Source organism: Oncorhynchus clarkii, chromosome 13 (genome assembly GCF_045791955.1).
Source record: "Oncorhynchus clarkii lewisi isolate Uvic-CL-2024 chromosome 13, UVic_Ocla_1.0, whole genome shotgun sequence".
NCBI classification, from domain to species: domain Eukaryota; kingdom Metazoa; phylum Chordata; class Actinopteri; order Salmoniformes; family Salmonidae; genus Oncorhynchus; species Oncorhynchus clarkii.
The window spans coordinates 64,140,089-64,166,848 of NC_092159.1; the positions used below are offsets into that span (position 1 = coordinate 64,140,089).

At 43.6% G+C, this 26,760-nt stretch overlaps 1 protein-coding gene across 1 annotated transcript; it reads left to right on the forward strand.

Moving 5' to 3' along the window:
• The first annotated feature begins 23,665 nt into the window (after positions 1–23,665).
• LOC139424101 (uncharacterized) lies at positions 23,666–24,413 on the forward strand. Its single transcript, XM_071175797.1, has one exon. It carries the CDS (start codon positions 23,678–23,680, stop codon positions 24,308–24,310), a length of 633 nt encoding a protein of 210 aa, XP_071031898.1. The 5' UTR covers positions 23,666–23,677; the 3' UTR covers positions 24,311–24,413.
• Positions 24,414–26,760: the final 2,347 nt, after the last annotated feature.

Below are 26,760 nucleotides of genomic sequence, written 5' to 3' on the forward strand. Positions count from 1 at the left end.
CTCTAACAGGTCTGATTGGTGACCAGTCTAGTAACTCACCTCTAACAGGTCTGATTGGTGACCAGTCTAGTAACTCACCTCTAACAGGTCTGATTGGTGTCCAGTCTAGTAACTCACCTCTAACAGGTCTGATTGGTGACCAGTCTAGTAACTCACCTCTAACAGGTCTGATTGGTGACCAGTCTAGTAACTCACCTCTAACAGGTCTGATTGGTGACCAGTCTAGTAACTCACCTCTAACAGGTCTGATTGGTGACCAGTCTAGTAACTCACCTCTAACAGGTCTGATTGGTGACCAGTCTAGTAACTCACCTCTAACAGGTCTGATTGGTGACCAGTCTAGTAACTCACCTCTAACAGGTCTGATTGGTGACCAGTCTAGTAACTCACCTCTAACAGGTCTGATTGGTGACCAGTCTAGTAACTCACCTCTAACAGGTCTGATTGGTGACCAGTCTAGTAACTCACCTCTAACAGGTCTGATTGGTGACCAGTCTAGTAACTCACCTCTAACAGGTCTGATTGGTGACCAGTCTAGTAACTCACCTCTAACAGGTCTGATTGGTGACCAGTCTAGTAACTCACCTCTAACAGGTCTGATTGGTGACCAGTCTAGTAACTCACCTCTAACAGGTCTGATTGGTGACCAGTCTAGTAACTCACCTCTAACAGGTCTGATTGGTGACCAGTCTAGTAACTCACCTCTAACAGGTCTGATTGGTGACCAGTCTAGTAACTCACCTCTAACAGGTCTGATTGGTGACCAGTCTAGTAACTCACCTCTAACAGGTCTGATTGGTGACCAGTCTAGTAACTCCTTTATCACCTCTAACAGGTCTGATTGGTGACCAGTCTAGTAACTCCTTTACCACCTCTAACAGGTCTGATTGGTGACCAGTCTAGTGACTCCTTTATCACCTCTAACAGGTCTGACTGGTGACCAGTCTAGTGACTCCTTTATCACCTCTAACAGGTCTGATTGGTGACCAGTCTAGTAACTCACCTCTAACAGGTCTGATTGGTGACCAGTCTAGTTACTCACCTCTAACAGGTCTGATTGGTGACCAGTCTAGTAACTCACCTCTAACAGGTCTGATTGGTGACCAGTCTAGTTACTCACCTCTAACAGGTCTGATTGGTGACCAGTCTAGTAACTCACCTCTAACAGGTCTGATTGGTGACCAGTCTAGTAACTCACCTCTAACAGGTCTGATTGGTGACCAGTCTAGTAACTCACCTCTAACAGGTCTGATTGGTGACCAGTCTAGTGACTCACCTCTAACAGGTCTGATTGGTGACCAGTCTAGTAACTCACCTCTAACAGGTCTGATTGGTGACCAGTCTAGTAACTCACCTCTAACAGGTCTGATTGGTGACCAGTCTAGTAACTCACCTCTAACAGGTCTGATTGGTGACCAGTCTAGTAACTCCTTTATCACCTCTAACAGGTCTGATTGGTGACCAGTCTAGTAACTCCTTTATCACCTCTAACAGGTCTGATTGGTGACCAGTCTAGTAACTCACCTCTAACAGGTCTGATTGGTGACCAGTCTAGTAACTCCTTTATCACCTCTAACAGGTCTGATTGGTGACCAGTCTAGTAACTCCTTTATCACCTCTAACAGGTCTGATTGGTGTCCAGTCTAGTAACTCCTTTATCACCTCTAACAGGTCTGATTGGTGACCAGTCTAGTAACTCACCTCTAACAGGTCTGATTGGTGAACAGTCTAGTAACTCACCTCTAACAGGTCTGATTGGTGACCAGTCTAGTAACTCACCTCTAACAGGTCTGATTGGTGACCAGTCTAGTAACTCACCTCTAACAGGTCTGATTGGTGACCAGTCTAGTAACTCACCTCTAACAGGTCTGATTGGTGACCAGTCTAGTAACTCACCTCTAACAGGTCTGATTGGTGACCAGTCTAGTAACTCACCTCTAACAGGTCTGATTGGTGACCAGTCTAGTAACTCACCTCTAACAGGTCTGATTGGTGACCAGTCTAGTAACTCACCTCTAACAGGTCTGATTGGTGACCAGTCTAGTAACTCACCTCTAACAGGTCTGATTGGTGACCAGTCTAGTAACTCCTTTATCACCTCTAACAGGTCTGATTGGTGACCAGTCTAGTAACTCACCTCTAACAGGTCTGATTGGTGACCAGTCTAGTAACTCACCTCTAACAGGTCTGATTGGTGACCAGTCTAGTAACTCACCTCTAACAGGTCTGATTGGTGACCAGTCTAGTAACTCACCTCTAACAGGTCTGATTGGTGACCAGTCTAGTAACTCACATCTAACAGGTCTGATTGGTGACCAGTCTAGTAACTCACCTCTAACAGGTCTGATTGGTGACCAGTCTAGTAACTCCTTTATCACCTCTAACAGGTCTGATTGGTGACCAGTCTAGTAACTCCTTTACCACCTCTAACAGGTCTGATTGGTGACCAGTCTAGTGACTCCTTTATCACCTCTAACAGGTCTGACTGGTGACCAGTCTAGTGACTCCTTTATCACCTCTAACAGGTCTGATTGGTGACCAGTCTAGTAACTCACCTCTAACAGGTCTGATTGGTGACCAGTCTAGTCACTCACCTCTAACAGGTCTGATTGGTGACCAGTCTAGTAACTCACCTCTAACAGGTCTGATTGGTGACCAGTCTAGTAACTCACCTCTAACAGGTCTGATTGGTGACCAGTCTAGTAACTCACCTCTAACAGGTCTGATTGGTGACCAGTCTAGTGACTCACCTCTAACAGGTCTGATTGGTGACCAGTCTAGTAACTCACCTCTAACAGGTCTGATTGGTGACCAGTCTAGTAACTCACCTCTAACAGGTCTGATTGGTGACCAGTCTAGTAACTCACCTCTAACAGGTCTGATTGGTGACCAGTCTAGTAACTCCTTTATCACCTCTAACAGGTCTGATTGGTGACCAGTCTAGTAACTCCTTTATCACCTCTAACAGGTCTGATTGGTGACCAGTCTAGTAACTCACCTCTAACAGGTCTGATTGGTGACCAGTCTAGTAACTCCTTTATCACCTCTAACAGGTCTGATTGGTGACCAGTCTAGTAACTCCTTTATCACCTCTAACAGGTCTGATTGGTGTCCAGTCTAGTAACTCCTTTATCACCTCTAACAGGTCTGATTGGTGACCAGTCTAGTAACTCACCTCTAACAGGTCTGTTTGGTGAACAGTCTAGTAACTCACCTCTAACAGGTCTGATTGGTGACCAGTCTAGTAACTCACCTCTAACAGGTCTGATTGGTGACCAGTCTAGTAACTCACCTCTAACAGGTCTGATTGGTGACCAGTCTAGTAACTCACCTCTAACAGGTCTGATTGGTGACCAGTCTAGTAACTCCTTTATCACCTCTAACAGGTCTGATTGGTGACCAGTCTAGTAACTCACCTCTAACAGGTCTGATTGGTGACCAGTCTAGTAACTCACCTCTAACAGGTCTGATTGGTGACCAGTCTAGTAACTCACCTCTAACAGGTCTGATTGGTGACCAGTCTAGTAACTCACCTCTAACAGGTCTGATTGGTGACCAGTCTAGTAACTCACCTCTAACAGGTCTGATTGGTGACCAGTCTAGTAACTCACCTCTAACAGGTCTGATTGGTGACCAGTCTAGTAACTCACCTCTAACAGGTCTGATTGGTGACCAGTCTAGTAACTCACCTCTAACAGGTCTGATTGGTGTCCAGTCTAGTAACTCACCTCTAACAGGTCTGATTGGTGACCAGTCTAGTAACTCACCTCTAACAGGTCTGATTGGTGACCAGTCTAGTAACTCACCTCTAACAGGTCTGATTGGTGACCAGTCTAGTAACTCACCTCTAACAGGTCTGATTGGTGACCAGTCTAGTAACTCACCTCTAACAGGTCTGATTGGTGACCAGTCTAGTAACTCACCTCTAACAGGTCTGATTGGTGACCAGTCTAGTAACTCACCTCTAACAGGTCTGATTGGTGACCAGTCTAGTAACTCACCTCTAACAGGTCTGATTGGTGACCAGTCTAGTAACTCACCTCTAACAGGTCTGATTGGTGACCAGTCTAGTAACTCACCTCTAACAGGTCTGATTGGTGACCAGTCTAGTAACTCACCTCTAACAGGTCTGATTGGTGACCAGTCTAGTAACTCACCTCTAACAGGTCTGATTGGTGACCAGTCTAGTAACTCCTTTATCACCTCTAACAGGTCTGATTGGTGACCAGTCTAGTAACTCACCTCTAACAGGTCTGATTGGTGACCAGTCTAGTAACTCACCTCTAACAGGTCTGATTGGTGACCAGTCTAGTAACTCACCTCTAACAGGTCTGATTGGTGACCAGTCTAGTAACTCACCTCTAACAGGTCTGATTGGTGACCAGTCTAGTAACTCACCTCTAACAGGTCTGATTGGTGACCAGTCTAGTAACTCACCTCTAACAGGTCTGATTGGTGACCAGTCTAGTAACTCCTTTATCACCTCTAACAGGTCTGATTGGTGACCAGTCTAGTAACTCCTTTACCACCTCTAACAGGTCTGATTGGTGACCAGTCTAGTGACTCCTTTATCACCTCTAACAGGTCTGACTGGTGACCAGTCTAGTGACTCCTTTATCACCTCTAACAGGTCTGATTGGTGACCAGTCTAGTAACTCACCTCTAACAGGTCTGATTGGTGACCAGTCTAGTGACTCACCTCTAACAGGTCTGATTGGTGACCAGTCTAGTAACTCACCTCTAACAGGTCTGATTGGTGACCAGTCTAGTAACTCACCTCTAACAGGTCTGATTGGTGACCAGTCTAGTAACTCACCTCTAACAGGTCTGATTGGTGACCAGTCTAGTGACTCACCTCTAACAGGTCTGATTGGTGACCAGTCTAGTAACTCACCTCTAACAGGTCTGATTGGTGACCAGTCTAGTAACTCACCTCTAACAGGTCTGATTGGTGACCAGTCTAGTAACTCACCTCTAACAGGTCTGATTGGTGACCAGTCTAGTAACTCCTTTATCACCTCTAACAGGTCTGATTGGTGACCAGTCTAGTAACTCCTTTATCACCTCTAACAGGTCTGATTGGTGACCAGTCTAGTAACTCACCTCTAACAGGTCTGATTGGTGACCAGTCTAGTAACTCCTTTATCACCTCTAACAGGTCTGATTGGTGACCAGTCTAGTAACTCCTTTATCACCTCTAACAGGTCTGATTGGTGTCCAGTCTAGTAACTCCTTTATCACCTCTAACAGGTCTGATTGGTGACCAGTCTAGTAACTCACCTCTAACAGGTCTGATTGGTGAACAGTCTAGTAACTCACCTCTAACAGGTCTGATTGGTGACCAGTCTAGTAACTCACCTCTAACAGGTCTGATTGGTGACCAGTCTAGTAACTCACCTCTAACAGGTCTGATTGGTGACCAGTCTAGTAACTCACCTCTAACAGGTCTGATTGGTGACCAGTCTAGTAACTCACCTCTAACAGGTCTGATTGGTGACCAGTCTAGTAACTCACCTCTAACAGGTCTGATTGGTGACCAGTCTAGTAACTCACCTCTAACAGGTCTGATTGGTGACCAGTCTAGTAACTCACCTCTAACAGGTCTGATTGGTGACCAGTCTAGTAACTCACCTCTAACAGGTCTGATTGGTGACCAGTCTAGTAACTCCTTTATCACCTCTAACAGGTCTGATTGGTGACCAGTCTAGTAACTCACCTCTAACAGGTCTGATTGGTGACCAGTCTAGTAACTCACCTCTAACAGGTCTGATTGGTGACCAGTCTAGTAACTCACCTCTAACAGGTCTGATTGGTGACCAGTCTAGTAACTCACCTCTAACAGGTCTGATTGGTGACCAGTCTAGTAACTCACATCTAACAGGTCTGATTGGTGACCAGTCTAGTAACTCACCTCTAACAGGTCTGATTGGTGACCAGTCTAGTAACTCCTTTATCACCTCTAACAGGTCTGATTGGTGACCAGTCTAGTAACTCCTTTACCACCTCTAACAGGTCTGATTGGTGACCAGTCTAGTGACTCCTTTATCACCTCTAACAGGTCTGACTGGTGACCAGTCTAGTGACTCCTTTATCACCTCTAACAGGTCTGATTGGTGACCAGTCTAGTAACTCACCTCTAACAGGTCTGATTGGTGACCAGTCTAGTCACTCACCTCTAACAGGTCTGATTGGTGACCAGTCTAGTAACTCACCTCTAACAGGTCTGATTGGTGACCAGTCTAGTAACTCACCTCTAACAGGTCTGATTGGTGACCAGTCTAGTAACTCACCTCTAACAGGTCTGATTGGTGACCAGTCTAGTGACTCACCTCTAACAGGTCTGATTGGTGACCAGTCTAGTAACTCACCTCTAACAGGTCTGATTGGTGACCAGTCTAGTAACTCACCTCTAACAGGTCTGATTGGTGACCAGTCTAGTAACTCACCTCTAACAGGTCTGATTGGTGACCAGTCTAGTAACTCCTTTATCACCTCTAACAGGTCTGATTGGTGACCAGTCTAGTAACTCCTTTATCACCTCTAACAGGTCTGATTGGTGACCAGTCTAGTAACTCACCTCTAACAGGTCTGATTGGTGACCAGTCTAGTAACTCCTTTATCACCTCTAACAGGTCTGATTGGTGACCAGTCTAGTAACTCCTTTATCACCTCTAACAGGTCTGATTGGTGTCCAGTCTAGTAACTCCTTTATCACCTCTAACAGGTCTGATTGGTGACCAGTCTAGTAACTCACCTCTAACAGGTCTGTTTGGTGAACAGTCTAGTAACTCACCTCTAACAGGTCTGATTGGTGACCAGTCTAGTAACTCACCTCTAACAGGTCTGATTGGTGACCAGTCTAGTAACTCACCTCTAACAGGTCTGATTGGTGACCAGTCTAGTAACTCACCTCTAACAGGTCTGATTGGTGACCAGTCTAGTAACTCAACTCTAACAGGTCTGATTGGTGACCAGTCTAGTAACTCACCTCTAACAGGTCTGATTGGTGACCAGTCTAGTAACTCACCTCTAACAGGTCTGATTGGTGACCAGTCTAGTAACTCACCTCTATCAGGTCTGATTGGTGACCAGTCTAGTAACTCACCTCTAACAGGTCTGATTGGTGACCAGTCTAGTAACTCACCTCTAACAGGTCTGATTGGTGACCAGTCTAGTAACTCCTTTATCACCTCTAACAGGTCTGATTGGTGACCAGTCTAGTAACTCACCTCTAACAGGTCTGATTGGTGACCAGTCTAGTAACTCACCTCTAACAGGTCTGATTGGTGACCAGTCTAGTAACTCACCTCTAACAGGTCTGATTGGTGACCAGTCTAGTAACTCACCTCTAACAGGTCTGATTGGTGACCAGTCTAGTAACTCACCTCTAACAGGTCTGATTGGTGACCAGTCTAGTAACTCACCTCTAACAGGTCTGATTGGTGACCAGTCTAGTAACTCCTTTATCACCTCTAACAGGTCTGATTGGTGACCAGTCTAGTAACTCCTTTACCACCTCTAACAGGTCTGATTGGTGACCAGTCTAGTGACTCCTTTATCACCTCTAACAGGTCTGACTGGTGACCAGTCTAGTGACTCCTTTATCACCTCTAACAGGTCTGATTGGTGACCAGTCTAGTAACTCACCTCTAACAGGTCTGATTGGTGACCAGTCTAGTGACTCACCTCTAACAGGTCTGATTGGTGACCAGTCTAGTAACTCACCTCTAACAGGTCTGATTGGTGACCAGTCTAGTAACTCACCTCTAACAGGTCTGATTGGTGACCAGTCTAGTAACTCACCTCTATCAGGTCTGATTGGTGACCAGTCTAGTGACTCACCTCTAACAGGTCTGATTGGTGACCAGTCTAGTAACTCACCTCTAACAGGTCTGATTGGTGACCAGTCTAGTAACTCACCTCTAACAGGTCTGATTGGTGACCAGTCTAGTAACTCACCTCTAACAGGTCTGATTGGTGACCAGTCTAGTAACTCCTTTATCACCTCTAACAGGTCTGATTGGTGACCAGTCTAGTAACTCCTTTATCACCTCTAACAGGTCTGATTGGTGACCAGTCTAGTAACTCACCTCTAACAGGTCTGATTGGTGACCAGTCTAGTAACTCCTTTATCACCTCTAACAGGTCTGATTGGTGACCAGTCTAGTAACTCCTTTATCACCTCTAACAGGTCTGATTGGTGTCCAGTCTAGTAACTCCTTTATCACCTCTAACAGGTCTGATTGGTGACCAGTCTAGTAACTCACCTCTAACAGGTCTGATTGGTGAACAGTCTAGTAACTCACCTCTAACAGGTCTGATTGGTGACCAGTCTAGTAACTCACCTCTAACAGGTCTGATTGGTGACCAGTCTAGTAACTCACCTCTAACAGGTCTGATTGGTGACCAGTCTAGTAACTCACCTCTAACAGGTCTGATTGGTGACCAGTCTAGTAACTCACCTCTAACAGGTCTGATTGGTGACCAGTCTAGTAACTCACCTCTAACAGGTCTGATTGGTGACCAGTCTAGTAACTCACCTCTAACAGGTCTGATTGGTGACCAGTCTAGTAACTCACCTCTAACAGGTCTGATTGGTGACCAGTCTAGTAACTCACCTCTAACAGGTCTGATTGGTGACCAGTCTAGTAACTCCTTTATCACCTCTAACAGGTCTGATTGGTGTCCAGTCTAGTAACTCCTTTATCACCTCTAACAGGTCTGATTGGTGACCAGTCTAGTAACTCCTTTATCACCTCTAACAGGTCTGATTGGTGTCCAGTCTAGTAACTCCTTTATATCACCTCTAACAGGTCTGATTGGTGACCAGTCTAGTAACTCACCTCTAACAGGTCTGATTGGTGACCAGTCTAGTAACTCACCTCTAACAGGTCTGATTGGTGACCAGTCTAGTAACTCACCTCTAACAGGTCTGATTGGTGACCAGTCTAGTAACTCACCTCTAACAGGTCTGATTGGTGACCAGTCTAGTAACTCACCTCTAACAGGTCTGATTGGTGACCAGTCTAGTAACTCACCTCTAACAGGTCTGATTGGTGACCAGTCTAGTAACTCACCTCTAACAGGTCTGATTGGTGACCAGTCTAGTAACTCACCTCTAACAGGTCTGATTGGTGACCAGTCTAGTAACTCCTTTATCACCTCTAACAGGTCTGATTGGTGACCAGTCTAGTAACTCACCTCTAACAGGTCTGATTGGTGACCAGTCTAGTAACTCACCTCTAACAGGTCTGATTGGTGACCAGTCTAGTAACTCACCTCTAACAGGTCTGATTGGTGACCAGTCTAGTAACTCACCTCTAACAGGTCTGATTGGTGACCAGTCTAGTAACTCACCTCTAACAGGTCTGATTGGTGACCAGTCTAGTAACTCACCTCTAACAGGTCTGATTGGTGACCAGTCTAGTAACTCACCTCTAACAGGTCTGATTGGTGACCAGTCTAGTAACTCCTTTATCACCTCTAACAGGTCTGATTGGTGACCAGTCTAGTAACTCACCTCTAACAGGTCTGATTGGTGACCAGTCTAGTAACTCCTTTATCACCCCTAACAGGTCTGATTGGTGACCAGTCTAGTAACTCACCTCTAACAGGTCTGATTGGTGACCAGTCTAGTAACTCACCTCTAACAGGTCTGATTGGTGACCAGTCTAGTAACTCACCTCTAACAGGTCTGATTGGTGACCAGTCTAGTAACTCCTTTATCACCTCTAACAGGTCTGATTGGTGACCAGTCTAGTAACTCCTTTACCACCTCTAACAGGTCTGATTGGTGACCAGTCTAGTGACTCCTTTATCACCTCTAACAGGTCTGACTGGTGACCAGTCTAGTGACTCCTTTATCACCTCTAACAGGTCTGATTGGTGACCAGTCTAGTAACTCACCTCTAACAGGTCTGATTGGTGACCAGTCTAGTGACTCACCTCTAACAGGTCTGATTGGTGACCAGTCTAGTAACTCACCTCTAACAGGTCTGATTGGTGACCAGTCTAGTAACTCACCTCTAACAGGTCTGATTGGTGACCAGTCTAGTAACTCACCTCTAACAGGTCTGATTGGTGACCAGTCTAGTGACTCACCTCTAACAGGTCTGATTGGTGACCAGTCTAGTAACTCACCTCTAACAGGTCTGATTGGTGACCAGTCTAGTAACTCACCTCTAACAGGTCTGATTGGTGACCAGTCTAGTAACTCACCTCTAACAGGTCTGATTGGTGACCAGTCTAGTAACTCCTTTATCACCTCTAACAGGTCTGATTGGTGACCAGTCTAGTAACTCCTTTATCACCTCTAACAGGTCTGATTGGTGACCAGTCTAGTAACTCACCTCTAACAGGTCTGATTGGTGACCAGTCTAGTAACTCCTTTATCACCTCTAACAGGTCTGATTGGTGACCAGTCTAGTAACTCCTTTATCACCTCTAACAGGTCTGATTGGTGTCCAGTCTAGTAACTCCTTTATCACCTCTAACAGGTCTGATTGGTGACCAGTCTAGTAACTCACCTCTAACAGGTCTGATTGGTGAACAGTCTAGTAACTCACCTCTAACAGGTCTGATTGGTGACCAGTCTAGTAACTCACCTCTAACAGGTCTGATTGGTGACCAGTCTAGTAACTCACCTCTAACAGGTCTGATTGGTGACCAGTCTAGTAACTCACCTCTAACAGGTCTGATTGGTGACCAGTCTAGTAACTCACCTCTAACAGGTCTGATTGGTGACCAGTCTAGTAACTCCTTTATCACCCCTAACAGGTCTGATTGGTGACCAGTCTAGTAACTCACCTCTAACAGGTCTGATTGGTGACCAGTCTAGTAACTCACCTCTAACAGGTCTGATTGGTGACCAGTCTAGTAACTCACCTCTAACAGGTCTGATTGGTGACCAGTCTAGTAACTCACCTCTAACAGGTCTGATTGGTGACCAGTCTAGTAACTCACCTCTAACAGGTCTGATTGGTGACCAGTCTAGTAACTCACCTCTAACAGGTCTGATTGGTGACCAGTCTAGTAACTCCTTTATCACCTCTAACAGGTCTGATTGGTGTCCAGTCTAGTAACTCCTTTATCACCTCTAACAGGTCTGATTGGTGACCAGTCTAGTAACTCCTTTATATCACCTCTAACAGGTCTGATTGGTGACCAGTCTAGTAACTCCTTTATCACCTCTAACAGGTCTGATTGGTGTCCAGTCTAGTAACTCCTTTATATCACCTCTAACAGGTCTGATTGGTGACCAGTCTAGTAACTCCTTTATCACCTCTAACAGGTCTGATTGGTGACCAGTCTAGTAACTCCTTTATATCACCTCTAACAGGTCTGATTGGTGACCAGTCTAGTAACTCCTTTATCACCTCTAACAGGTCTGATTGGTGACCAGTCTAGTAACTCCTTTATATCACCGCTAACAGGTCTGATTGGTGTCCAGTCTAGTAACTCCTTTATATCACCTCTAACAGGTCTGATTGGTGACCAGTCTAGTAACTCCTTTATCACCTCTAACAGGTCTGATTGGTGTCCAGTCTAGTAACTCCTTTATATCACCTCTAACAGGTCTGATTGGTGTCCAGTCTTTTAACTCCTTTATATCACCTCTAACAGGTCTGATTGGTGACCAGTCTAGTAACTCCATTATCACCTCTAACAGGTCTGATTGGTGTCCAGTCTAGTAACTCCTTTATATCACCTCTAACAGTTCTGATTGGTGTCCAGTCTAGTAACTCCTTTATATCACCTCTAACAGGTCTGATTGGTGACCAGTCTAGTAACTCCTTTATCACCTCTAACAGGTCTGATTGGTGTCCAGTCTAGTAACTCCTTTATATCACCTCTAACAGTTCTGATTGGTGTCCAGTCTAGTAACTCCTTTATATCACTTCTAACAGGTCTGATTGGTGACCAGTCTAGTAACTCCTTTATATCACCTCTAACAGGTCTGATTGGTGTCCAGTCTAGTAACTCCTTTATATCACCTCTAACAGTTCTGATTGGTGTCCAGTCTAGTAACTCCTTTATATCACCTCTAACAGGTCTGATTGGTGACCAGTCTAGTAACTCCTTTATCACCTCTAACAGGTCTGATTGGTGACCAGTCTAGTAACTCCTTTATCATCTCTAACAGGTCTGATTGGTGACCAGTCTAGTAACTCCTTTATATCACCTCTAACAGGTCTGATTGGTGACCAGTCTAGTAACTCCTTTATATCACCTCTAACAGGTCTGATTGGTGTCCAGTCTAGTAACTCCTTTATATCACCTCTAACAGGTCTGATTGGTGTCCAGTCTAGTAACTCCTTTATATCACCTCTAACAGGTCTGATTGGTGACCAGTCTAGTAACTCCTTTATCACCTCTAACAGGTCTGATTGGTGTCCAGTCTAGTAACTCCTTTATATCACCTCTAACAGGTCTGATTGGTGACCAGTCTAGTAACTCCTTTATATCACCTCTAACAGGTCTGATTGGTGACCAGTCTAGTAACTCCTTTATATCACCTCTAACAGGTCTGATTGGTGTCCAGTCTAGTAACTCCTTTATATCACCTCTAACAGGTCTGATTGGTGACCAGTCTAGTAACTCCTTTATCACCTCTAACAGGTCTGATTGGTGTCCAGTCTAGTAACTCCTTTATATCACCTCTAACAGGTCTGATTGGTGACCAGTCTAGTAACTCCTTTATCACCTCTAACAGGTCTGATTGGTGTCCAGTCTAGTAACTCCTTTATATCACCTCTAACAGGTCTGATTGGTGACCAGTCTAGTAACTCACCTCTAACAGGTCTGATTGGTGACCAGTCTAGTAACTCACCTCTAACAGGTCTGATTGGTGACCAGTCTAGTAACTCACCTCTAATAGGTCTGATTGGTGACCAGTCTAGTAACTCCTTTATCACCTCTAACAGGTCTGATTGGTGTCCAGTCTAGTAACTCCTTTATCACCTCTAACAGGTCTGATTGGTGACCAGTCTAGTAACTCCTTTATATCACCTCTAACAGGTCTGATTGGTGACCAGTCTAGTAACTCCTTTATCACCTCTAACAGGTCTGATTGGTGTCCAGTCTAGTAACTCCTTTATATCACCTCTAACAGGTCTGATTTGTGACCAGTCTAGTAACTCCTTTATCACCTCTAACAGGTCTGATTGGTGACCAGTCTAGTAACTCCTTTATATCACCTCTAACAGGTCTGATTGGTGACCAGTCTAGTAACTCCTTTATCACCTCTAACAGGTCTGATTGGTGACCAGTCTAGTAACTCCTTTATATCACCTCTAACAGGTCTGATTGGTGTCCAGTCTAGTAACTCCTTTATATCACCTCTAACAGGTCTGATTGGTAACCAGTCTAGTAACTCCTTTATCACCTCTAACGGGTCTGATTGGTGTCCAGTCTAGTAACTCCTTTATATCACCTCTAACAGGTCTGATTGGTGACCAGTCTAGTAACTCCTTTATCACCTCTAACAGGTCTGATTGGTGTCCAGTCTAGTAACTCCTTTATATCACCTCTAACAGTTCTGATTGGTGTCCAGTCTAGTAACTCCTTTATATCACCTCTAACAGGTCTGATTGGTGACCAGTCTAGTAACTCCTTTATCACCTCTAACAGGTCTGATTGGTGTCCAGTCTAGTAACTCCTTTATATCACCTCTAACAGTTCTGATTGGTGTCCAGTCTAGTAACTCCTTTATATCACCTCTAACAGGTCTGATTGGTGACCAGTCTAGTAACTCCTTTATATCACCTCTAGCAGGTCTGATTGGTGTCCAGTCTAGTAACTCCTTTATATCACCTCTAACAGTTCTGATTGGTGTCCAGTCTAGTAACTCCTTTATAATCACCTCTAACAGGTCTGATTGGTGACCAGTCTAGTAACTCCTTTATCATCTCTAACAGGTCTGATTGGTGACCAGTCTAGTAACTCCTTTATATCACCTCTAACAGGTCTGATTGGTGACCAGTCTAGTAACTCCTTTATATCACCTCTAACAGGTCTGATTGGTGTCCAGTCTAGTAACTCCTTTATATCACCTCTAACAGGTCTGATTGGTGACCAGTCTTGTAACTCCTTTATCACCTCTAACAGGTCTGATTGGTGTCCAGTCTAGTAACTCCTTTATATCACCTCTAACAGGTCTGATTGGTGACCAGTCTAGTAACTCCTTTATCACCTCTAACAGGTCTGATTGGTGTCCAGTCTAGTAACTCCTTTATATCACCTCTAACAGGTCTGATTGGTGACCAGTCTAGTAACTCACCTCTAACAGGTCTGATTGGTGACCAGTCTAGTAACTCACCTCTAACAGGTCTGATTGGTGACCAGTCTAGTAACTCACCTCTAACAGGTCTGATTGGTGAACAGTCTAGTAACTCACCTCTAACAGGTCTGATTGGTGAACAGTCTAGTAACTCACCTCTAACAGGTCTGATTGGTGACCAGTCTAGTAACTCACCTCTAACAGGTCTGATTGGTGAACAGTCTAGTAACTCACCTCTAACAGGTCTGATTGGTGACCAGTCTAGTAACTCACCTCTAACAGGTCTGATTGGTGACCAGTCTAGTAACTCACCTCTAACAGGTCTGATTGGTGACCAGTCTAGTAACTCACCTCTAACAGGTCTGATTGGTGACCAGTCTAGTAACTCACCTCTAACAGGTCTGATTGGTGACCAGTCTAGTAACTCACCTCTAACAGGTCTGATTGGTGACCAGTCTAGTAACTCACCTCTAACAGGTCTGATTGGTGACCAGTCTAGTAACTCACCTCTAACAGGTCTGATTGGTGACCAGTCTAGTAACTCACCTCTAACAGGTCTGATTGGTGACCAGTCTAGTAACTCACCTCTAACAGGTCTGATTGGTGACCAGTCTAGTAACTCCTTTATCACCTCTAACAGGTCTGATTGGTGACCAGTCTAGTAACTCACCTCTAACAGGTCTGATTGGTGACCAGTCTAGTAACTCCTTTATCACCTCTAACAGGTCTGATTGGTAACCAGTCTAGTAACTCACCTCTAACAGGTCTGATTGGTGAACAGTCTAGTAACTCACCTCTAACAGGTCTGATTGGTGACCAGTCTAGTAACTCACCTCTAACAGGTCTGATTGGTGACCAGTCTAGTAACTCACCTCTAACAGGTCTGATTGGTGACCAGTCTAGTAACTCACCTCTAACAGGTCTGATTGGTGACCAGTCTAGTAACTCACCTCTAACAGGTCTGATTGGTGACCAGTCTAGTAACTCACCTCTAACAGGTCTGATTGGTGACCAGTCTAGTAACTCACCTCTAACAGGTCTGATTGGTGACCAGTCTAGTGACTCCTTTATCACCTCTAACAGGTCTGATTGGTGACCAGTCTAGTAACTCACCTCTAACAGGTCTGATTGGTGACCAGTCTAGTGACTCCTTTATCACCCCTAACAGGTCTGATTGGTGACCAGTCTAGTAACTCACCTCTAACAGGTCTGATTGGTGACCAGTCTAGTGACTCCTTTATCACCTCTAACAGATCTGATTGGTGACCAGTCTAGTAACTCACCTCTAACAGGTCTGATTGGTGACCAGTCTAGTAACTCACCTCTAACAGGTCTGATTGGTGACCAGTCTAGTAACTCACCTCTAACAGGTCTGATTGGTGACCAGTCTAGTAACTCCTTTATCACCTCTAACAGGTCTGATTGGTGACCAGTCTAGTAACTCCTTTATCACCTCTAACAGGTCTGATTGGTGTCCAGTCTAGTAACTCCTTTATCACCTCTAACAGGTCTGATTGGTGTCCAGTCTAGTAACTCCTTTATATCACCTCTAACAGGTCTGATTGGTGACCAGTCTAGTAACTCCTTTATATCACCTCTAACAGGTCTGATTGGTGTCCAGTCTAGTAACTCCTTTATATCACCTCTAACAGGTCTGATTGGTGTCCAGTCTAGTAACTCCTTTATATCACCTCTAACAGGTCTGATTGGTGACCAGTCTAGTAACTCCTTTATCACCTCTAACAGGTCTGATTGGTGACCAGTCTAGTAACTCCTTTATATCACCTCTAACAGGTCTGATTGGTGTCCAGTCTAGTAACTCCTTTATATCACCTCTAACAGGTCTGATTGGTGACCAGTCTAGTAACTCCTTTATCACCTCTAACAGGTCTGATTGGTGTCCAGTCTAGTAACTCCTTTATCACCTCTAACAGGTCTGATTGGTGTCCAGTCTAGTAACTCCTTTATATCACCTCTAACAGGTCTGATTGGTGACCAGTCTAGTAACTCCTTTATCACCTCTAACAGGTCTGATTGGTGTCCAGTCTAGTAACTCCTTTATATCACCTCTAACAGGTCTGATTGGTGACCAGTCTAGTAACTCCTTTATCACCTCTAACAGGTCTGATTGGTGTCCAGTCTAGTAACTCCTTTATATTACCTCTAACAGGTCTGATTGGTGACCAGTCTAGTAACTCCTTTATCACCTCTAACAGGTCTGATTGGTGTCCAGTCTAGTAACTCCTTTATCACCTCTAACAGGTCTGATTGGTGACCAGTCTAGTAACTCCTTTACCTTTACCACCTCTAACAGGTCTGATTGGTGACCAGTCTAGTAACTCCTTTATCACCTTTAACAGGTCTGATTGGTGACCAGTCTAGTAACTCCTTTATCACCTCTAACAGGTGTTAAAGAAGGAACAAAAGTAACATGCAAAACAGGCTAGACAAAAAGAGGTGTTTATAACAGAACCTGAATTACTGGTTGTTACTGACGGACACTAAAGCAGCTAGTTTGAATGGAATTAGTCCCCCAAAGAGGAGAAACCGTAGCTCACCGGTCCTTAAAAAGGAGGAAAGGGTTGAGCCCTTGGCTGTAGCTCAAACATCTGGGTCTCAGACTACAGCTGGTCTAGGATCAGGTGCCCCTGTCTATGTAATCTCTTTCACTATGATTATAAGGATTAAAACTGATCCTAGATAAAAGCTTCAACTCAGAGACTCTTCATGAATCGAAGAGGCAGGAAGTAGGGAAGAACTTTGTGGTATGGAACACAGCCCAGCCCAGGACTGGGATTACGTTCAGTATCATTTCCTGTCATCTCTGGGCTCTTCATGGGTAGTCCTGCCCCCAGAGTAAATAATGATACACAAACACACAGACAGCAAAGCTTGCAGATCATCCAATCATCTTCTCACACGGCCTCATACAGATCTACAGGGACACCGAGCACCAGGGAACAAGAGATTACATTTAATATAAACACCAGGTACAGTAAAAACATTTATGATGTGCTTTTTGGTGATCTAGTCTGTCTTTACTAAACAAGTTAGATCTAGTCTGTCTTTACTAAACAAGTTAGATCTAGTCTGTCTTTACTTAACAAGTTAGATCTAGTCTGTCTTTACTAAACAAGTTAGATCTAGTCTGTCTTTACTAAACAAGTTAGATCTAGTCTGTCTTTACTTAACAAGTTAGATCTAGTCTGTCTTTACTAAATAAGTTAGATCTAGTCTGTCTACTGAACAAGTTAGATCTAGTCTGTCTTTAATAAACAAGTTAGATCTAGTCTGTCTTTACTAAACAAGTTAGATCTAGTCTGTCTTTACTAAACAAGTTAGATCTAGTCTGTCTTTACTAAACAAGTTAGATCTAGTCTGTCTTTACTTAACAAGTTAGATCTAGTCTGTCTTTACTAAATAAGTTAGATCTAGTCTGTCTACTGAACAAGTTAGATCTAGTCTGTCTTTAATAAACAAGTTAGATCTAGTCTGTCTTTACTAAACAAGTTAGATCTAGTCTGTCTTTACTAAACAAGTTAGATCTAGTCTGTCTTTACTTAACAAGTTAGATCTAGTCTGTCTTTACTTAACAAGTCTGTCCCCCCTCCATCTACACCTGCTCTTACAACTGCATTGCTTGCTGTTTGGGGTTTTAGGCTGGGTTTCTGTACAGCACTTTGAGATATCAGCTGACGTACGAAGGGCTATATAAATACATTTGATTTGATTGAAGTGGATTTAACAGGTGACATCAATAAGGGATCATATCTTTCACCTGGATTCACCTGGTCAGTCTATGTCATGTATAACACCTGGTCAGTCTGTGTCATGGAAAGAGCAGTTCTTCCTAATGTTTTATACTCAGTGAATATTTATATACTATTTTATATGAAGTTTTTCCAGAATAATAAAGCAGTACTATCAAAATGTATTAACTTTTAATAAGTTGACGTTACCTGAAACCTGACAGATTGTGGTTGAATATATATCAGCAATTTTTTTCTGCATTAAAACATGGTACGATAAGAGAGACAGATTTTACCTTCTGTTTATGACGGTTCACTTATAACTTTAACAGGTATACTGTTTGGTAACTATTTAAACCTTGCATTCATTGTAATGTAGTTACATTTTTTTATTTCCCTTTAAGTTTCACGTTCCTGGATCCTTCAGGAGATTATATTTCAAACTAACACTTGACTCATCCAGGCGTGGTCCCAAATGACACCCTATTCCCCATTGGGTCCTGTTCAAAAGAAGGGCACTATATAGGGAATAGGGTGGCATTTGGGACTCACTTAGAGTGTATTGTCCGTTGATGGAAGTGCTGCCAAATTCTTCTAAGTGAAAATGTGCTCAAACCTGCCCGGCTGTTCATGTTGATGACGTTTCATGATAATCGTCAAGAGGGCTCACGTTACTAGGTTACCACAGTTATTTTAGGCCAACGATAACAACTGTCCTATTGTCACTAGTAGAAAGAGGAGGAAGGGAAGCGCTACTGAGGTACACAATAGTACATTCTGGTAGACAGAAGGTGCTCTTTGGTAAAAGGTGTAGATTGGTCATCAAATAGAAAGGAGGACCAAGGCACTCTTCATATAATTAATTCAAATGCCTTTATTTGTAGGGCATGTTCAATAGAAACAAGGTTTTATAAACCCGACGTTTCGGATGCATGGCCTTCGTCAGGGATTTGCTTTCGTCAGATTTTTAAAACTTTGTTTCTATTGAACATGCCCTACAAATAAAGGCATTTTAAATGAAGAGTGCCTTGGTCCTCCTTTCTTTTTGATGTTCTATTGTCACGTTCCACAGCAAGAAAACCAAATATGTCACTGAAACAGAAGGGGGAACTAACAAAGAGTCACTGACAGCAACCAAAACGACAAGGCTGGGGTTTTAGGAGGGGTTCTGAAAGACACTCATGGTGTCCACTGAACGTTGACTAGCAACAACAACTGGAGCCTAAAAGACACCCACAATGAGACCCACTAAATTCACCAAGAACAGGCAAACAAAATGAAAACACACACCAAACTTAAAGACAGGAAGTACAAAGACAACTGGAGGAGTTAACCCTCCACATCTATCAAGACAACTAAAAGTGTTAACCCTCCACATCTATCAAGACAACTAAAGGTGTTAACCCTCCACATCTCTCAAGACAACTAGAGGAGTTAACCCTCCACATCTACCAAGACAACTAAAGGAGTTAACCCTCCACATCTCTCAAGACAACTAGAGGAGTTAACCCTCCACATCTACCAAGACAACTAAAGGAGTTAACCCTCCACATCTATCAAGACAGCTAAAGGTGTTAACCCTCCACATCTATCAAGACAACTAAAGGTGTTAACCCTCCACATCTCTCAAGACAACTAGAGGAGTTAACCCTCCACATCTATCAAGACAACTAGAGGAGTTAACCCTCCACATCTATCAAGACAACTAGAGGAGTTAACCCTCCACATCTATCAAGACAACTAGAGGAGTTAACCCTCCACATCTATCAAGACAACTAAAGCAGTTAACCCTCCACATCTCTCAAGACAACTAGAGGTGCTGTTCGGTTCAAATTGACTCAACAGACAAGTATATATATATATATATATCCTCCAATGTAGGCACTCCTCCTTCTCTAACAACCAGTCTCAATCACCCCTCAGATACTATAGTATTACTGATGTACCAACCAGTCTCTATCACCCCTCAGATACTATAGTATTACTGATGTACCAACCAGTCTCTATCACCCCTCAGATACTATAGTATTACTGATGTAACAACCAGTCTCTATCACCCCTCAGATACTATAGTAATACTGATGTAACAACCAGTCTCTATCACCCCTCAGATACTATAGTATTTCTGATGTACCAACCAGTCTCTATCACCCCTCAGATACTATAGTATTACTGATGTACCAACCAGTCTCAATCACCCCTCAGATACTATAGTATTACTGATGTACCAACCAGTCTCTATCACCCCTCAGATACTATAGTATTACTGATGTAACAACCAGTCTCTATCACCCCTCAGATACTATAGTATTACTACAACCAGTCTCTATCACCCCTCAGATACTATAGTATTACTGATCTAACAACCAGTCTCTATCACCCCTCAGATACTATAGTATTACTGATGTACCAACCAGTCTCTATCCCCCCTCAGATACTATAGTATTACTGATGTAACAACCAGTCTCAATCACCCCTCAGATACTATAGTAATACTGATGTAACAACCAGTCTCTATCACCCCTCAGATACTATAGTATTACTGATGTACCAACCAGTCTCTATCACCCCTCAGATACTATAGTATTACTGATGTAACAACCAGTCTCTATCACCCCTCAGATACTATAGTAATACTGATGTAACAACCAGTCTCTATCACCCCTCAGATACTATAGTATTACTGATGTAACAACCAGTCTCTATCCCCCCTCAGATACTATAGTATTACTGATGTACCAACCAGTCTCTATCACCCCTCAGATACTATAGTATTACTGATGTAACAACCAGTCTCTATCACCCCTCAGATACTATAGTAATACTGATGTAACAACCAGTCTCTATCACCCCTCAGATACTATAGTATTACTGATGTAACAACCAGTCTCTATCCCCCCTCAGATACTATAGTATTACTGATGTACCAACCAGTCTCTATCACCCCTCAGATACTATAGTATTACTACAACCAGTCTCTATCACCCCTCAGATACTATAGTATTACTGATCTAACAACCAGTCTCTATCCCCCCTCAGATACTATAGTATTACTACAACCAGTCTCTATCACCCCTCAGATACTATAGTATTACTGATCTAACAACCAGTCTCTATCACTCCTCAGATACTATAGTATTACTGATGTAACAACCAGTCTCTATCACCCCTCAGATACTATAGTATTACTGATGTAACAACCAGTCTCTATCACCCCTCAGATACTATAGAATTACTGATGTAACAACCAGTCTCTATCTAGACAACTAGAGAAGTTAACCCTCCACATCTATCAAGACAACTAAAGGTGTTAACCCTCCATATCTATCAAGACAACTAGAGGAGTTAACCCTCCACATCTATCAAGACAACTAGAGGAGTTAACCCTCCACATCTGTCAAGACAACTAAAGGTGTTAACCCTCCATATCTATCAAGACAACTAAAGGAGTTAACCCTCCACATCTATCAAGACAACTAGAGGAGTTAACCCTCCACATCTATCAAGACAACTAGAGAAGTTAACCCTCCACATCTATCAAGACAACTAAAGGTGTTAACCCTCCATATCTATCAAGACAACTAAAGGAGTTAACCCTCCACATCTATCAAGACAACTAAAGGAGTTAACCCTCCACATCTATCAAGACAACTAGAGGAGTTAACCCTCCACATCTCTGAAGACAACTAGAGGAGTTAACCCTCCACATCTGTCAAGACAACTAAAGGTGTTAACCCTCCACATCTATCAAGACAACTAGAGGAGTTAACCCTCCACATCTCTGAAGACAACTAGAGGAGTTAACCCTCCACATCTGTCAAGACAACTAAAGGTGTTAACCCTCCACATCTACCAAGACAACTGCCAGCCACTCTTAAATTTCACCTGGGCCAGCCACTCTTAAATTTCACCTGGACCAGCCTCTCTTAAATATCACCTGGGCCAGCCACTCTTAAATATCACCTGGGCCAGCCACTCTTAAATATCACCTGGGCCAGCCACTCTTAAATATCACCTGGGCCAGCCACTCTTAAATATCACCTGGGCCAGCCGCTCTTAAATATCACCTGGGCCAGCCACTCTTAAATATCACCTGGGCCAGCCACTCTTAAATATCACCTGGGCCAGCCACTCTTAAATATCACCTGGGCCAGCCACTCTTAAATATCACCTGGGCCAGCCACTCTTAAATATCACCTGGGCCAGCCACTCTTAAATATCACCTGGGCCAGCCGCTCTTAAATATCACCTGGGCCAGCCGCTCTTAAATTTCACCTGGGCCAGCCGCTCTTAAATATCACCTGGGCCAGCACAGGTGTAACACATACTGACTAAGGAGGTGACACCAATTGGTTGTCCCTACGTTCTAACATCCAACCTCGAAATATAAAAATACATTTAAACAGCCTGTAACACTTTTGCCAGTGTAGTGATGTAGGGAACAGCCAGGTTAGTGCACTCCAACGCCATAAAGGTCCAGACCTCTTAACAGAGGCTTATACTGTATATGGAAGGTAACATACTACCCATCCCGGATCCGGGAGCGTAATCATCGCCTGAAACTAATTAGCATAACGCAGCGGACATAAATACCCCTAGAAAATATTCCTATTTATGAAAATCACAAATGAAATATATTGAGACACAGCTTAGCCTTCTGTTAATCACACTTTCATCTCAGATTTTCAAAATATGCTTTACAGCCAACGCTAGACAAGCATTTGTGTAAGTTTATAATAGCCTAGCATAGCATTATGCCCTGCTAGCAGCAGGCAACATTTTCACGAAAATAAGAAAAGCAAACAAATTAAATTATTTACCTTTGAAGAACTTCGGATGTTTTCACTCACGAGACTCCCAGTTAGATAGCAAATGTTCCTTTTTTCCAAAAATATTATTTTTGTAGGCGAAATAGCTCCGTTTGTACTTCACGTTTGGCTGAGAAATCGACCGGAAAATGCGGTCACTACAACTCCGAACTTTTTTCCAAATTAGCTCCATAATATCGACAGAAACATGGCAAACGTTGTTTAGAATAAATCCTCAAGGTGTTTTTCACATATCTATTCGATAATATATCCACCAGGACAATTCTCAGTAGAAGCGATTGGAATAATGGCTACCTCTGTACTTTATGCGAGATTTTCTGCGGGAGCCATCATGTGACCACTTGCTAAATGTGGTCCCTTACGGCTATTCTTCAACAGAAATGTGTAAAAAGACATCACAATGCTGTATTGGGGAATACGTAGAAAACGTAAGCTCATTCCTAGCCCATTCACAGGAGTCATTGGCATGCAGCACTTTCAAAATATGGGGCACTTCCTGATTGGATTTTTATCTGGGTTTCGCCTGTAACATCAGTTCTGTTGCACTCACAGACAATATCTTTGCAGTTTTGGAAACGTCAGAGTGTTTTCTTTCCAAAGCTGTCAATTATATGCATAGTCGAGCATCTTGTCGTGACAAAATATCCCGTTTAAAACGGGAACGTTTTTTATCCAAAAATGAAATACCGCCCCCAGAGTTTCAAGAGGTTTTAAGTCTATCACTATGAACTGTATTGTTTAATTATGTCTGTTTCTCCCCCCCCCTCTCTCTCTCTCCCCCCCCCTCCCCCAGGGATACCATGGTCAGAACATTGAACAATATGAAGGAGCTGAGAGGTTCTAGTTTTGGTCGTCCCTGGCCGAGGCACGGACTCAAGCTCCTTTTCTGGTTTGCCAACGATTACATCGTCTTCAACGATGACAACCAGATGGTTGCAGATCCCGACCCCAAAGAGGGAGACTTTGGTTTCCATCACTTCCAGAACAGGCGTGAGTGTGAAAACAATGTCTGCAAGAGGCTGCTTCCTTATGATGGCTACCCATTCTATGAGGTGGGCAACCTCCACCTCCAAACATCTAAATCATTGCCTAAATATGTCAGGAAGTACAACACTGGTAACATAGATACCAGCAACATGGACCGTCTCATCATCAGTATGCGTCCAGACATGACAGTGGATAAGGTCTATGTGACCCAGCACGAGGACCTGAGGAGCTTCGACCCGGTCAACACCTATTGCATCAGCAGGGGGTTGCTCATGATCATATGTGGCCATTCATTGAGTAACTTCCTGGAACAGGCGGGCTATTCCACCCATGAGCAAAATGTAATTATGTATCAGGGCATCGCCCCCAGGGAGTCTGGGGATACTAGGATTGATATGGAAGGTGGATCCAGAGCTCCACCCAGAGCTGCACCAGGCTTCTGGGAAAGCCACTGTACCATACTGTAACCAGGCTTCTGGGAAAGCTACTGTACCATACTGTAGATCAGTGTCCTTTAGTCCTGGTCCTGGGGACCCTGAAGGGGGGAACGTTTTAGTTTATTGCCCCAGCACATTGCTGTTCGTTATGGTATGTTCATTTTCACTAATACATTTAGTCATTTATCAGACACTCTTATCCAGAGTGACTTCAGTGCATTAAACTAAAGGCAGATAAACAACAACATCCTGTATCACAGTCATAGCAAGTCAACTGTTTCTGTTACCATTACTGAGAGGGTTGTTGATGTTGGGGTCTGCTACTGGTTAATGTACTTCTGTATTTTAAAATACAAAATACAAGTATTTTGTCGTTTATTTTTCAAACATTGATCTTTATGTTATTTTGTAATTTGTATTTTAACATTTTCCCCTTTCCCTTGTGATCAATGTAGTTTCCTCTTCACTTCAACCCAGAACATAAATGTGATGACATTAAATCAATGTGGAAAAGGCTGATTGGATTTGCAAGTCAACTACATAAGGGCATTTCATCTAGTGGCCGACAATGAATGCAACAAGTAATCATTCTCTAATTATTTAGAGGCTAATTCATTGAGCCTATATACCAAATCTAACGTAGCAACTATTTTTTCTCTAAACCATTAAATACTAAGAATCTGAAGTGAATCTGATGTATGGTTCATAAAGGAGAAGATGATTCCAAATGGGTTTGAACATTAGTTCTACATATGCAAATCATGATTTGTTAATAGTTTCCTTGTTTTTTTTTAGAGATATCAGGACAACATTCAGTGTGGTTCATCTTAGAGACGTCCATGATAGTGATGACAGGTTTCAAGTTGATAGGCCACTGTGGAGTGGATTTACAGGGATTTAAATGGACACATAAAATCTGCTATCTGTTGACCCTTAGCGTTTCTCCGACTAGGTGAAGATGTTCCATGGGCCTCTACATTCTGAATTTGGTGTCATTTGGTCCAAGAAGATTTGTTAGCGACTGTTTTGCATATTTTAGCATATTAGCGTATGTCCATGTACTGGTTAAGTGTGGAAATCTGTGAATGCATCAAAGTTATTTTCTCAAACGCATTATGGACTATTGTGATGAGTCCTATTTAGGCACCATTGTGATGAGTCCTATTTAGGCACCATTGTGATGAGTCCTATTTAGGCACCATTGTGACGAGTTCTATTTAGGCAACATTGTGATGAGTCCTATTTAGGCACCATTGTAATGAGTCCATAGTGAATCTGACTTTTAGTCCCTGAGAAGTCTACGATGTGGAGTACAGGTCTCCTTCTACGATGTGGAGTACAGGTCTCCTTCTACGATGTGGAGTACAGGTCTCCTTCTACGATGTGGAGTACAGGTCTCCTTCTACGATGTGGAGTACAGGTCTCCTTCTACGATGTGGAGTACAGGTGTCCTTCTACGATGTGGAGTGCAGGTGTCCTTCTACGATGTGGAGTACAGGTCTCCTTCTACGATGTGGAGTACAGGTGTCCTTCTACGATGTGGAGTACAGGTGTCCTTCTACGATGTGGAGTACAGGTCTCCTTCTACGATGTGGAGTACAGGTCTCCTTCTACGATGTGGAGTACAGGTGTCCTTCTACGATGTGGAGTACAGGTCTCCTTCTACGATGTGGAGTACAGGTCTCCTTCTACGATGTGGAGTGCAGGTGTCCTTCTACGATGTGGAGTACAGGTGTCCTTCTACGATGTGGAGTACAGGTCTCCTTCTACGATGTGGAGTACAGGTCTCCTTCTACGATGTGGAGTACAGGTCTCCTTCTACGATGTGGAGTACAGGTCTCCTTCTACGATGTGGAGTACAGGTCTCCTTCTACGATGTGGAGTACAGGTCTCCTTCTACGATGTGGAGTACAGGTCTCCTTCTACGATGTGGAGTACAGGTCTCCTTCTACGATGTGGAGTACAGGTCTCCTTCTACGATGTGGAGTACAGGTCTCCTTCTACGATGTGGAGTACAGGTCTCCTTCTACGATGTGGAGTACAGGTCTCCTTCTACGATGTGGAGTACAGGTCTCCTTCTACGATGTGGAGTACAGGTCTCCTTCTACGATGTGGAGTACAGGTCTCCTTCTACGATGTGGAGTACAGGTGTCCTTCTACGATGTGGAGTACAGGTCTCCTTCTACGATGTGGAGTACAGGTCTCCTTCTACGATGTGGAGTACAGGTCTCCTTCTACGATGTGGAGTACAGGTCTCCTTCTACGATGTGGAGTACAGGTGTCCTTCTACGATGTGGAGTACAGGTCTCCTTCTACGATGTGGAGTACAGGTGTCCTTCTACGATGTGGAGTACAGGTCTCCTTCTACGATGTGGAGTACAGGTGTCCTTCTACGATGTGGAGTACAGGTCTCCTTCTACGATGTGGAGTACAGGTGTCCTTCTACGATGTGGAGTACAGGTGTTCTTCTACGATGTGGA